The 15,993-nt window shown below is 37.7% G+C and overlaps 1 protein-coding gene across 1 annotated transcript in view; it reads left to right on the top strand.

Annotated features, from left to right (window-relative positions):
• The window catches only part of LOC120354251, a 36,596-nt gene extending 22,137 nt beyond the window's left edge, over positions 1–14,459 (top strand). Inside the window, exons 8-9 of the mRNA XM_039441125.1 lie at positions 7,665–7,931; positions 14,317–14,459. Coding sequence (XP_039297059.1) covers positions 7,665–7,931; positions 14,317–14,370 — 321 coding nt within the window. The 3' untranslated portion in view covers positions 14,371–14,459. The remainder of the gene's footprint in view (positions 1–7,664; positions 7,932–14,316) is intronic.
• Positions 14,460–15,993: the final 1,534 nt, after the last annotated feature.

Below are 15,993 nucleotides of genomic sequence, written 5' to 3'. Positions count from 1 at the left end.
TGAATAGTAGCGCTCATTGAATTTCCATCTAACTGTTTACCCTGTTGTCAATATTTGCAGTAGCAGAAGTCTTCGGGGTGAATTACAGCATTTAATTTGGAGGTACTGGGTTCGATTCCCGGGCTGATAAATAATTTTTGAATAGTAGCGCTCATTGAATTTCCATCTAACTGTTTACCCTGTTGTCAATATTTGCAGTAGCAGAAGTCTTCGCGGTGAATTACAGCATTTAATTTGGAGGTACTGGGTTCGATTCCCGGGCTGATAAATAATTTTTGAATAGTAGCGCTCATTGAATTTCCATCTAACTGTTTACCCTGTTGTCAATATTTGCAGTAGCAGAAGTCTTCGGGGTGAATTACAGCATTTAATTTGGAGGTACTGGGTTCGATTCCCGGGCTGATAAATAATTTTTGAATAGTAGCGCTCATTGAATTTCCATCTAACTGTTTACCCTGTTGTCAATATTTGCAGTAGCAGAAGTCTTCGGGGTGAATTACAGCATTTAATTTGGAGGTACTGGGTTCGATTCCCGGGCTGATAAATAATTTTTGAATAGTAGCGCTCATTGAATTTCCATCTAACTGTTTACCCTGTTGTCAATATTTGCAGTAGCAGAAGTCTTCGCGGTGAATTACAGCATTTAATTTGGAGGTACTGGGTTCGATTCCCGGGCTGATAAATAATTTTTGAATAGTAGCGCTCATTGAATTTCCATCTAACTGTTTACCCTGTTGTCTATATTTGCAGTAGCAGAAGTCTTCGGGGTGAATTACAGCATTTAATTTGGAGGTACTGGGTTCGATTCCCGGGCTGATAAATAATTTTTGAATAGTAGCGCTCATTGAATTTCCATCTAACTGTTTACCCTGTTGTCTATATTTGCAGTAGCAGAAGTCTTCGCGGTGAATTACAGCATTTAATTTGGAGGTACTGGGTTCGATTCCCGGGCTGATAAATAATTTTTGAATAGTAGCGCTCATTGAATTTCCATCTAACTGTTTACCCTGTTGTCTATATTTGCAGTAGCAGAAGTCTTCGGGGTGAATTACAGCATTTAATTTGGAGGTACTGGGTTCGATTCCCGGGCTGATAAATAATTTTTGAATAGTAGCGCTCATTGAATTTCCATCTAACTGTTTACCCTGTTGTCAATATTTGCAGTAGCAGAAGTCTTCGGGGTGAATTACAGCATTTAATTTGGAGGTACTGGGTTCGATTCCCGGGCTGATAAATAATTTTTGAATAGTAGCGCTCATTGAATTTCCATCTAGCTGTTTACCCTGTTGTCTATATTTGCAGTAGCAGAAGTCTTCGGGGTGAATTACAGCATTTAATTTGGAGGTACTGGGTTCGATTCCCGGGCTGATAAATAATTTTTGAATAGTAGCGCTCATTGAATTTCCATCTAACTGTTTACCCTGTTGTCTATATTTGCAGTAGCAGAAGTCTTCGGGGTGAATTACAGCATTTAATTTGGAGGTACTGGGTTCGATTCCCGGGCTGATAAATAATTTTTGAATAGTAGCGCTCATTGAATTTCCATCTAGCTGTTTACCCTGTTGTCTATATTTGCAGTAGCAGAAGTCTTCGGGGTGAATTACAGCATTTAATTTGGAGGTACTGGGTTCGATTCCCGGGCTGATAAATAATTTTTGAATAGTAGCGCTCATTGAATTTCCATCTAACTGTTTACCCTGTTGTCAATATTTGCAGTAGCAGAAGTCTTCGCGGTGAATTACAGCATTTAATTTGGAGGTACTGGGTTCGATTCCCGGGCTGATAAATAATTTTTGAATAGTAGCGCTCATTGAATTTCCATCTAACTGTTTACCCTGTTGTCAATATTTGCAGTAGCAGAAGTCTTCGGGGTGAATTACAGCATTTAATTTGGAGGTACTGGGTTCGATTCCCGGGCTGATAAATAATTTTTGAATAGTAGCGCTCATTGAATTTCCATCTAACTGTTTACCCTGTTGTCAATATTTGCAGTAGCAGAAGTCTTCGCGGTGAATTACAGCATTTAATTTGGAGGTACTGGGTTCGATTCCCGGGCTGATAAATAATTTTTGAATAGTAGCGCTCATTGAATTTCCATCTAACTGTTTACCCTGTTGTCTATATTTGCAGTAGCAGAAGTCTTCGCGGTGAATTACAGCATTTAATTTGGAGGTACTGGGTTCGATTCCCGGGCTGATAAATAATTTTTGAATAGTAGCGCTCATTGAATTTCCATCTAACTGTTTACCCTGTTGTCAATATTTGCAGTAGCAGAAGTCTTCGGGGTGAATTACAGCATTTAATTTGGAGGTACTGGGTTCGATTCCCGGGCTGATAAATAATTTTTGAATAGTAGCGCTCATTGAATTTCCATCTAACTGTTTACCCTGTTGTCAATATTTGCAGTAGCAGAAGTCTTCGGGGTGAATTACAGCATTTAATTTGGAGGTACTGGGTTCGATTCCCGGGCTGATAAATAATTTTTGAATAGTAGCGCTCATTGAATTTCCATCTAACTGTTTACCCTGTTGTCTATATTTGCAGTAGCAGAAGTCTTCGGGGTGAATTACAGCATTTAATTTGGAGGTACTGGGTTCGATTCCCGGGCTGATAAATAATTTTTGAATAGTAGCGCTCATTGAATTTCCATCTAACTGTTTACCCTGTTGTCAATATTTGCAGTAGCAGAAGTCTTCGGGGTGAATTACAGCATTTAATTTGGAGGTACTGGGTTCGATTCCCGGGCTGATAAATAATTTTTGAATAGTAGCGCTCATTGAATTTCCATCTAACTGTTTACCCTGTTGTCTATATTTGCAGTAGCAGAAGTCTTCGGGGTGAATTACAGCATTTAATTTGGAGGTACTGGGTTCGATTCCCGGGCTGATAAATAATTTTTGAATAGTAGCGCTCATTGAATTTCCATCTAACTGTTTACCCTGTTGTCTATATTTGCAGTAGCAGAAGTCTTCGCGGTGAATTACAGCATTTAATTTGGAGGTACTGGGTTCGATTCCCGGGCTGATAAATAATTTTTGAATAGTAGCGCTCATTGAATTTCCATCTAACTGTTTACCCTGTTGTCAATATTTGCAGTAGCAGAAGTCTTCGGGGTGAATTACAGCATTTAATTTGGAGGTACTGGGTTCGATTCCCGGGCTGATAAATAATTTTTGAATAGTAGCGCTCATTGAATTTCCATCTAACTGTTTACCCTGTTGTCTATATTTGCAGTAGCAGAAGTCTTCGGGGTGAATTACAGCATTTAATTTGGAGGTACTGGGTTCGATTCCCGGGCTGATAAATAATTTTTGAATAGTAGCGCTCATTGAATTTCCATCTAACTGTTTACCCTGTTGTCAATATTTGCAGTAGCAGAAGTCTTCGCGGTGAATTACAGCATTTAATTTGGAGGTACTGGGTTCGATTCCCGGGCTGATAAATAATTTTTGAATAGTAGCGCTCATTGAATTTCCATCTAACTGTTTACCCTGTTGTCAATATTTGCAGTAGCAGAAGTCTTCGCGGTGAATTACAGCATTTAATTTGGAGGTACTGGGTTCGATTCCCGGGCTGATAAATAATTTTTGAATAGTAGCGCTCATTGAATTTCCATCTAACTGTTTACCCTGTTGTCTATATTTGCAGTAGCAGAAGTCTTCGCGGTGAATTACAGCATTTAATTTGGAGGTACTGGGTTCGATTCCCGGGCTGATAAATAATTTTTGAATAGTAGCGCTCATTGAATTTCCATCTAACTGTTTACCCTGTTGTCAATATTTGCAGTAGCAGAAGTCTTCGCGGTGAATTACAGCATTTAATTTGGAGGTACTGGGTTCGATTCCCGGGCTGATAAATAATTTTTGAATAGTAGCGCTCATTGAATTTCCATCTAACTGTTTACCCTGTTGTCTATATTTGCAGTAGCAGAAGTCTTCGCGGTGAATTACAGCATTTAATTTGGAGGTACTGGGTTCGATTCCCGGGCTGATAAATAATTTTTGAATAGTAGCGCTCATTGAATTTCCATCTAACTGTTTACCCTGTTGTCAATATTTGCAGTAGCAGAAGTCTTCGCGGTGAATTACAGCATTTAATTTGGAGGTACTGGGTTCGATTCCCGGGCTGATAAATAATTTTTGAATAGTAGCGCTCATTGAATTTCCATCTAACTGTTTACCCTGTTGTCAATATTTGCAGTAGCAGAAGTCTTCGCGGTGAATTACAGCATTTAATTTGGAGGTACTGGGTTCGATTCCCGGGCTGATAAATAATTTTTGAATAGTAGCGCTCATTGAATTTCCATCTAACTGTTTACCCTGTTGTCAATATTTGCAGTAGCAGAAGTCTTCGCGGTGAATTACAGCATTTAATTTGGAGGTACTGGGTTCGATTCCCGGGCTGATAAATAATTTTTGAATAGTAGCGCTCATTGAATTTCCATCTAACTGTTTACCCTGTTGTCAATATTTGCAGTAGCAGAAGTCTTCGCGGTGAATTACAGCATTTAATTTGGAGGTACTGGGTTCGATTCCCGGGCTGATAAATAATTTTTGAATAGTAGCGCTCATTGAATTTCCATCTAACTGTTTACCCTGTTGTCAATATTTGCAGTAGCAGAAGTCTTCGCGGTGAATTACAGCATTTAATTTGGAGGTACTGGGTTCGATTCCCGGGCTGATAAATAATTTTTGAATAGTAGCGCTCATTGAATTTCCATCTAACTGTTTACCCTGTTGTCTATATTTGCAGTAGCAGAAGTCTTCGGGGTGAATTACAGCATTTAATTTGGAGGTACTGGGTTCGATTCCCGGGCTGATAAATAATTTTTGAATAGTAGCGCTCATTGAATTTCCATCTAACTGTTTACCCTGTTGTCAATATTTGCAGTAGCAGAAGTCTTCGGGGTGAATTACAGCATTTAATTTGGAGGTACTGGGTTCGATTCCCGGGCTGATAAATAATTTTTGAATAGTAGCGCTCATTGAATTTCCATCTAACTGTTTACCCTGTTGTCTATATTTGCAGTAGCAGAAGTCTTCGGGGTGAATTACAGCATTTAATTTGGAGGTACTGGGTTCGATTCCCGGGCTGATAAATAATTTTTGAATAGTAGCGCTCATTGAATTTCCATCTAACTGTTTACCCTGTTGTCTATATTTGCAGTAGCAGAAGTCTTCGGGGTGAATTACAGCATTTAATTTGGAGGTACTGGGTTCGATTCCCGGGCTGATAAATAATTTTTGAATAGTAGCGCTCATTGAATTTCCATCTAACTGTTTACCCTGTTGTCAATATTTGCAGTAGCAGAAGTCTTCGGGGTGAATTACAGCATTTAATTTGGAGGTACTGGGTTCGATTCCCGGGCTGATAAATAATTTTTGAATAGTAGCGCTCATTGAATTTCCATCTAACTGTTTACCCTGTTGTCTATATTTGCAGTAGCAGAAGTCTTCGCGGTGAATTACAGCATTTAATTTGGAGGTACTGGGTTCGATTCCCGGGCTGATAAATAATTTTTGAATAGTAGCGCTCATTGAATTTCCATCTAACTGTTTACCCTGTTGTCAATATTTGCAGTAGCAGAAGTCTTCGCGGTGAATTACAGCATTTAATTTGGAGGTACTGGGTTCGATTCCCGGGCTGATAAATAATTTTTGAATAGTAGCGCTCATTGAATTTCCATCTAGCTGTTTACCCTGTTGTCAATATTTGCAGTAGCAGAAGTCTTCGCGGTGAATTACAGCATTTAATTTGGAGGTACTGGGTTCGATTCCCGGGCTGATAAATAATTTTTGAATAGTAGCGCTCATTGAATTTCCATCTAACTGTTTACCCTGTTGTCTATATTTGCAGTAGCAGAAGTCTTCGGGGTGAATTACAGCATTTAATTTGGAGGTACTGGGTTCGATTCCCGGGCTGATAAATAATTTTTGAATAGTAGCGCTCATTGAATTTCCATCTAGCTGTTTACCCTGTTGTCTATATTTGCAGTAGCAGAAGTCTTCGGGGTGAATTACAGCATTTAATTTGGAGGTACTGGGTTCGATTCCCGGGCTGATAAATAATTTTTGAATAGTAGCGCTCATTGAATTTCCATCTAACTGTTTACCCTGTTGTCAATATTTGCAGTAGCAGAAGTCTTCGGGGTGAATTACAGCATTTAATTTGGAGGTACTGGGTTCGATTCCCGGGCTGATAAATAATTTTTGAATAGTAGCGCTCATTGAATTTCCATCTAGCTGTTTACCCTGTTGTCTATATTTGCAGTAGCAGAAGTCTTCGCGGTGAATTACAGCATTTAATTTGGAGGTACTGGGTTCGATTCCCGGGCTGATAAATAATTTTTGAATAGTAGCGCTCATTGAATTTCCATCTAACTGTTTACCCTGTTGTCAATATTTGCAGTAGCAGAAGTCTTCGCGGTGAATTACAGCATTTAATTTGGAGGTACTGGGTTCGATTCCCGGGCTGATAAATAATTTTTGAATAGTAGCGCTCATTGAATTTCCATCTAACTGTTTACCCTGTTGTCAATATTTGCAGTAGCAGAAGTCTTCGCGGTGAATTACAGCATTTAATTTGGAGGTACTGGGTTCGATTCCCGGGCTGATAAATAATTTTTGAATAGTAGCGCTCATTGAATTTCCATCTAACTGTTTACCCTGTTGTCAATATTTGCAGTAGCAGAAGTCTTCGCGGTGAATTACAGCATTTAATTTGGAGGTACTGGGTTCGATTCCCGGGCTGATAAATAATTTTTGAATAGTAGCGCTCATTGAATTTCCATCTAACTGTTTACCCTGTTGTCAATATTTGCAGTAGCAGAAGTCTTCGGGGTGAATTACAGCATTTAATTTCTATACGTTTCAAGGTCCCCTGAGTCCAAAAAAGTGGTTTTTTGGTATTGGTCTGTGTGTGTGTGTGTGTGTGTGTATGAGTGTATGTGCGTCTGTGTACACGATATCTCATCTCCCAATTAACGGATGACTTGAAATTTGAACTTAAGGTCCTTTCACTATAAGGACCCGACACGAACAATTTCGATCAAATTGCAATTCAAGATGGCGGCTAAAAGGCGAAAATGTTGTCAAAACAGGGTTTTTCGTGATTTTCTCGGAAACGGCTCCAACGATTTTGATCAAATTCATACCTAAATAGTCATCGATAAGCTCTTCACTGCCACAAGTCCCATATCTGTAAAACTTCAGGAGCTCCGCCCCATCAATGCATAGATTCCCAATTATCAGGCTTCAGATACAATTGAAACAAAAAAAATCAAGTGGAGTAGATTGAGTATGAAAATCTCTACAATAATGTTTAGTACATTTTCACCTAAAATTGAAAATAAGCTTTAAATTCGAAAAAAATGTAATTATTCATTGCAAATTATTGTTGATTCTATTAAATCATTCACTATGAAGAGATAGCAGACCTCATGTGTCTCCAGCGTTATTGCCCTGTCACCAGCTGCTCAAATATTTGAATAGTAGACTTGAGATGCGCGGGAACACTAGCGTCAGTGATCAATTTTCATAACGGCAAGGAAAGTTGTGTGAGTGCGCCACACCAGATTTTTTGTATTGTTTTCATTAATTTACTATAATTGTTTTCATAATTAATAAATAGTGAAAATAATGATTAATTACTGTCTTTTTGTACAGGTATTTGTTAACGGCAAAAAGAAGTGGGTATTGACCGAGGGTGCCCTGCCCAAACCGTTTACAGCGTCGGCACTGGCAGCAGCGGCTGCACAAGGTGGCAGCCTTGCAGCACTGCAAGCTGGCAACGCCGCAGCTGCGGCGATGACGTCACCAGGTGGCAAACGACCGGTCGGCCGGCCGAGTGGCCTGTACAGGCAACAGCAGTTCGAGGCCCTCCAAGCCGCACAGGCCAGGGCTAACAAGCTGCAACGGGAGAACTCAGTCAAGGTAGGAGCATGATACACTATCAAACACATGATACAGTATCATTTCAACTTGATACACAACACCATAATTTGATACGAAACTTGCAAACTTATCTTCTTAGGTATGATGATAAGGTATCTCTATGGTATGACCACGCATGATACAGTATCAACTCAACTTTATACACATCACCAAATTCATTTCATTTATTGCCAATTCGAATATTCAAAACATATTACAAAATCTTTATTTATTTTATTTATTTATTTATTTTATTATTTATTTTTCATTAGATGAGCGAACAATACATAGTCGGAAGAAAAAACAGGCTATTGCCAAAACTTCTTCAATTTCCTGATTTTGTCACAATCGTCCAAATATTATGTAGGTTATGTTCACTTCAATTCAACACCAATCTTCAATCTGAAACTATGAATCAGAATAAAACAAAGAATTTCAAATTTAGATAGATTGATAATGAAACTTCCGTTAAAACAAAAACCAAACTTCAAATATTCACAAAATAGAATAAAATCACTTAAATTTTGAGCTCAAAAATATCACTTCACCATAGCTTCACAGCATAATACATATCATTTAAAATATAAATAAATAAGCATATTACTCATACATATACTGAATAAAATTAAATAAAATATAAAATCTAGGCATCACCAGCAAAAAGAAAATTTGCCCGCTGGTGAGAGTTGCAAAACAGTAAAAAAAAACATAGTTTTTCGAAATAATACAGAAAGTTAAAATTAATTTAACTAATAATTACAAAATTTTATAACAGCAGAATCATAAAAAATCAAACAAATATTGTGCAATAATCGATACAATACTTGCAACTTTGAATGAATTCTACTCTACAAACCATGGCATATCTTGTTATTGTTTATCTATGTATAAATAATATAATAAGGAAATAATAAATTGTCTTATACACGTAGGGATATGAAAGTAGGGTAACCGTCCACTGGAACCGTATTCAACCGATCCGTTCGGCTGTTGGATCGGACGAATCTGCCGGCCGTTAATTCGGCCGAACACGGTCGTTTATTGGAACCGTTTTCGTCAGTCTAGTTCAGTAGTTGGCTGGTTGCCAGAAAGTGAAGTGGCAAGCTATTTAGTAGGCAAAGTCATTCTTCTGTGTGTCTTTACTCACAAACATAATAAAAAAAGATTTATGAATCAATACAAGTTCAAAAATCTGGTGTGGCGCAATCACACAACTTTCCTTGCTCATTGAACTGTAAGCCTCATTCTCAAACGAGGATAATTTAGGGGAATAACATAATGACGAATGGCGGCAACATATTTGCAACTACGATCAGACTTCTGTATATATGTATATTATGATTGTTTTCCCCTGTTTTTGAGTACTTTTCCCTTTGTGTAAATTGTGAAATTCGATGATTTTTTTAAAAGTAGTCAAAACAGCTGTTCTACAGATGAATATTATCTTGACTGTGTTCTTTTTATAAACTGCTCTACCTACCTACTTCTGGTGCAGAAGAGGTTACAAAGTCCATTTCTCAAGGATGTGGTGGACCTCATATTAGTTTCCCAGGAAATAGACTCATGCCAGTTGATAGGGCTTATGACTAGCTATCCATGGTATAAATTTGAAGAAAATAAGCCGTTTTCGAGAAAACCGTGAAAAACATGTTTTTTTAGTAATTATCCGCCATTTTTCTCGAGAAATACGAAGCCCTGAATTTCCCCAGAAATGAGACTCATGCCAGTTGATAGGGCTTATGAATAGCTATCCATGGTATAAATTTGAAGAAAATCGTTAAAGCCGTTTTTGAAAAAACGTGGAAACATGTTTTTTTAGTAATTATCCGTCATTTTTTCCGCCATCTTGATTGAATTTTATTGAATTTCTTATTGTCGGATCCTCATGGAATAAGACCTTAAGTTTAAAATTTCAAGTCAATCGGAATTAGGAATGGAGTTATCGTGTTCACAGACACACACACACACACACACACACACACACACACACACACACCACACACACACACACACACCACCACACCCACACACACACACACCACACACAACACACACACACATACATACATACACACACACACACATACATATACACACACACACACACACACATACATACACACACACAGACCAACACCAAAAATCATGTTTTTGGACTCAGGGGACCTTGAAACGTATAGAAAACTTAAAATTGGGTATCTTATTTTTTTTGGAAAGCAATACTTTCCTTACCTATGGTAGTAGGGCAAGGAAAGTTAAAAACAAAAACATACAAGACTGTGAAACAATGTTGAGTTAGGATGATGTTGTCTGAGCTCGACTTCGGACGGATAGAGCCGGAAAATCCCATTCATTCGGATCGAAACTGATGGGCCGGAGACGGCCGTATGAACCTGTTGCAATGGACGAGCATCTATAGCTTTGTTTGTTGGGGGATCGTTCGGACGAGTTTTGGTTGTTTTCGGCCGATGCTAGTTCGGACGAAGACGGTCCAAGTGGACGGCCCACCTAACCCTGATCAATCTGTAATATAATAAAGGAAAGAGCTGGCTTATACACGTAGGGGATAGGAAATTTGCGAATGACGCATCATCACGTCTCAACTACTCAACTCATTAACTTGACATTTTGCATATAGATTCTTAATTAACCGAGGATGGTTATAGGCCTATTTTAAATTCTTCAAGATGTCTGTAGGTCAGTTTTTAATTGGACCCTTGCGGAGCACGGTTACTTGCTAGTCGTCACGAAAGATACAAGAGCAAGATATGCCATGGTTTGTAGAATTTATTCTAATTTTGAAAGTTTGTATCAATTATGGTGTTGTGTATCAGTTGAGATGATATTGTATCATGTGTTTTGATACTGTATCATGTGTTTTGATACTGTAACATATTGTTTTGATACTGTATCATGTGTTTGATACTGTATCATGTGTTTTATACTGTATCATGTGGTTTTGATACTGTATCATGTTTTGATACTGTACTTATGGTGATTCTGAACCTGTAGCAATCTGTGATGACTACAGCTGAGTTTCAGTGGGGTTAAAGATTCATATTTTTTATGATCAGGTGTTAATTAAGATAATTTATTACTTGACGTTTCAAATCTAAAATTTTATTGCCTACTTTTTGAATCCAGTGACTGACTATTTTTCTTAATTTCAAGTATTAATTTTGAAAGAGAACTCGTTCATTATGTCTATGAACGCTTTCGACTATTTTTGTTTGGTATTATAATAATTTAGTAAAATTTGCATTATATTAGCTTGAGATCGGATTTTAGTTTAAGTAGTGTTTTGAATTTTTGGTTTTTTTGTAGGCCTAGTTGAGGTTATGATATAAAATTTGTTTGTTTAAAGCTACATAAAAAACAACTGGTAATATTGAGATCGATTTTAGTTTAAGTAGTGTTTAAATGTGTTTTTTTTGTAGGCCTAGTTGAGGTTATGATATAAAAATTTGTTTTGTTAAGCTACATAAATAACAACTGGTAATATTGAGATCAGATTTCAGTTTAAGTAGTGTTTCGAATGTTTTGTTTTTTTTTGTAGCCTAGTTGAGGTTATGATATAAAATTTGTTTTGTTTAAAGCTACATAAATAACAACTGGTATTAACACGGGTTAAGACAGCCGTGTCCCTTCATGGTTTTAATTTTCAATAAATTATCCAGTGGTTTAAAACCTACCTAAAACTGTAGGTTCATTCATTTCTCATTATCATCCGCCTCATCACCCATGCACAAGCCTAGAGCTCATGTGGGCATCACCCTCAGCAAAAAAAAAAATCCTTAACTTATCAAATTTACAAATAAATTTTTTGTGATTGGGTATGGTTTAAAAGTGCAACTGGTGAAACTGGTTTGATCTACTGTAAAAAAGGGTACCAATATGTTAATACTATAGAAACGTTGTTGACACTAAAAATCAAATTACCGTCCACTGGAACCGTATTCAACCGATCCGTTCGGCCGTTGGATCGGACGAATCTGCCGGCCGTTAATTCGGCCGAACACGGTCGTCCATTGTGGGACCGTTTACGTCAGTCTAGTTCAGTAGTTGGCTGGTTGCCAGAAAGTGAAGTGGCAAGCTATTTAGTAGGCAAAGTCATTCTTCTGTGTGTCTTTACTCACAAACATAATAAAAAAAGATTTATGAATCAATACAAGTTCAAAAAATCTGGTGTGGCGCACTCACACAACTTTCCTTGCCGTTATGAGAATGATCACCTGACGCTAGTGTTCTCGCGCATCTCAAGTCTACTATTCAAAGATTTGAGCCAGCTGGTGACAGGGCAATAACGCTGGAGACACACATGAGGTCTGCTATCTCTCCATAGTGAATGATTTGATAGAATCAACAGTTGCCAACAGTTTGCGATTGGATAATCACATTTTCTCGAATTTCGAGCTTATTTTCAATTTTAGGTGAAAATGTTGCTGAACATTAATTGTAGAGATTTTCATGCTCAATCTTTTCCACTCCAAATTTTATGTTTAAATTGTATATGAAGCCTGATAATTGGGAATCTAATATCAAACTTTGCATAGATGGGGCGGAGCTCCTGAAATTTTTACAGATATGGGACTTGTATCAGTTGATAGAGCTTATCAATAACTATTTAGGTATGAATTAAATCAAAATCGTTGGAGCCGTTTTTGAGAAAATCGCGAAAAACCCTGTTTATGACAACATTTTCGCCATTTTAGCCGCCATCTTGAATTGCATTTGATCGAAATTGTTCGTGTCGGATCCTTATATTGTAAGGACTCTACGTTCCAAATTTCAAGTCATTCCGTTGAATGGGTGATGAGATATCGTGTACACAGACACTCATACACACACACACACACCACACACACACACACACACACACACACACACACACACACACACACACACACACACACACCACACACACACACACACACACACACACATATATATATATATATATATATATATATATATATATATATATATATATATATATATATACAGACCAATACCCAAAAACCACTTTTTGGACTCAGGGGACCTTGAAACGTATAGAATTTAGAAATTGGGGTACCTTAATTTTTTTCGGTAAGCAATACTTTCCTTACCTATGGTAATAGGGCAAGCAAAGTAAAAACAAAAACAAACAAGACTGTGAAACAATGTTGAGGTTAGGATGATGTTGTCTCAGCTCGAATTCGGACGGATAGAGCCGGAAAATCCCATTCAATTCGGATCGAAAACTTGATCGGCCGGAGACAGCCGTGCACGGACGTATGAACCTGTTGCAAAGGACGAGCATCTATAGCTTTCTTTGTTGGGGGATCGTTCGGTTGTTTTCGGCCGATGCTAGTTCGGACGAAATCGGTTCAATTGGACGGCCCACCTAACCCTGATCAATCTGTAATATAATAAAGGAAAGAACTGGCTTATACAGGTAGGGGATAGGAAATTCACGAATGACGCATCATCACGTCTCAACTACTCAACTCATTAACTTGACATTTTGCATATACATTCTTAATTACCGAGGATGGTTATAGGCCTATTTGAATTCTTCAAGATTTCTGTAGGTCAAGTTTTTAATCGGACCCTTGCGGAGCACGGGTTACTTGCTAGTCGTCACGAAAGATACAATAGCAAGATATGCCATGGTTTGTAGAATTTATTCTAAGTTTGAAAGTTCTGTATCAAATTATGGTTTTGTGTATCAAGTTGAGATGATACTGTATCATGTGTTTTGATACTGTATCATGTGTTTTGATACTGTATCATGTGTTTTGATACTGTATCATGTGTTTTGATACTGTATCATGTGTTTTGATACTGTATCATGTATGGTGATTCTGAACCTGTAGCATCTGTGATGACTACAGCTGAGTATCAGTGGTAGTTAAAGATTCATATTTTTTATGAATCAGGTGTCAATTAAGATAATAATTCATTACTTGAACGTTTCAAATATGAAAATGTATACAATGTATACTACCAATGTCATGATGTCTACCATTGTCAATATCAATTTGTCTACCATCTCAGAGTGCGAAAACTACCAATAAAGACTATGTTTTTAGATTGTCATTCATACTCCGTGCCAGAACTACCATTGTCGACTTCTGCACTGCATTTCCGTAGAAATGCCGTAGTTTGAAATACAAGGAACTTTAAGCTGATTTGTGAGAAATTTTGACATAGGTAGTTCTTGCACCAAGCCACAAATTTGTTTGTCAAGTTTCGTTAATCTAATAGAATCTATAAGAACTGAAAAATAAACTTTTTTTTTAATAACTTGATGTAAACGCAGCTTTAGTATCTCAAGAGCGTTAATAATTTTGAAAAAATCTCAATTAATTTTTAAAATATTTTTGATTTTGTTGTGTTGCAGACGCTGTGGTTGAAGATGAGAAGACAAGTACAGCTGAACTGCTGTACACACTAACTGACAACGCGGAATCAGCTGAGTGACGTCCCAATCAGCTGACAATGCAGCTGTTGCCGCTTCAGCTGTTTCTCCTTCGGACAGTCAAAGCCGTTGACAGAAAACCCAAGTTTCTTCAGGGTGAGTTTTTTTGTCTGTCTTTGTTTATCTCTGTTTTGAAGTTCCGCATTGGTACAAACTTCTACAAAGTCTACAAACGATTTGGCACTGGTGTAGTGTGTGAAAAGGATAGACCTATATGTTTTGTCGAATGATGGATAAGGATAGCAACACCAATGTTAATCAAATACTGTCATAACGTAGTATATTTTCTATTAACTTCTGTATCATTTTGTTATAGTATCATTTTTCTGCCAGTTGTGTATCATTCACAGTTTGTGAAAAGGATAGCGCTATCTACTTTGTCGAATGATAGACAAGGATAGCAACACCAATGGTAATCGAATACATGCATTATAACGTCGACCTCACTATAGTATATTTTTCTGCTAGCTTCTGTATCAATTTTGTTATTTGTATTATTTTTTCTGCCAGTTGTGTATCTTTTACGGTTTGCTTCTGTATCATTCATAGTTTGTGAAAAGGATAGCGCTATCTGCTTGTCGAATGATAGACAAGGATAGCAACACCAATGGTAATCGAATACAGTCATTAATTCACTATTGTATATTATTTTATCTGCTGGTTTCTGTGTCATTTTTCTGCTACTTGTGTATCATTTACGGTGGTTGTGTATCATTTTTTTGCTAGTTGTGTATCATTTATGGTAGTTTCTGCATAGAGAAAACAATAGCATAATAGATATCCCATGATATAGGGCGTTTTGTATGTCGCAACTTTTACTGTTATCTCAAGCTGATATTCCATGTAGTTCTCCCTGTGAAGCTTTATGACGCTGGCCGTCTCTCATATTGTGCCTTTCATACACTCTTACCCGGTTAAAACAGTAAAAGTCGACATAATCGACAGTAATCGGCCTGAGATAACAGTAAAAGTTGCGACATATAACGCCCTATACCATGGGATATCTACTTACGCTATGTTACTCTATGGTTTCTGTATCATTTTCGCTGCTAGTTGTGTATCATTTACGATCGTTGTGTATCATTTGGCAGACTAGAGGAAGACCTCGAGGAGTTGGACGTGTTTGTGTGCGGACTTTGTCATACGGTGTTCCACTTTGTCGAGCAATTCCAAGAGCACCGAGCCAGGGTGCAGTGCAGGGGCACCTCTACATCAAAGCTAGCTTGTCGTGAGTTGGCCGAACCACAAGTTGTTCGAAATGTATTAATTCATCGGGGCTGAGAGAAGTGATCGAAATTTTGTAAAATCATTTGGCCAAGAGAAACTATTTGAAATTTTGTAAACTCATCTGTGCAGGAAGAAAATAGCATATGTTGTTATGGGAGTGATCACACCATAGTGAAATGACCTTAGACCAGTTATAGAATAGACACGCTGGAAGTGTAGCCTCTGAAGCCACATCTACTGCCATATCGCCCCATCGTGACGTCAGCATCGGATAGAAAACGTTCAGATTGTTTCTATTTCAGAAGATGTAAATTATTATTCATTAAATGGTAAACTCCAGCTGCGCTCCCGCTGAATAGACACAATCTGCTA

Source organism: Nilaparvata lugens, chromosome 14 (genome assembly GCF_014356525.2).
Source record: "Nilaparvata lugens isolate BPH chromosome 14, ASM1435652v1, whole genome shotgun sequence".
Taxonomy (NCBI): domain Eukaryota; kingdom Metazoa; phylum Arthropoda; class Insecta; order Hemiptera; family Delphacidae; genus Nilaparvata; species Nilaparvata lugens.
Note: the sequence above shows the minus strand (reverse complement) of the source record. Positions and strands in the feature narration are given on the sequence as shown.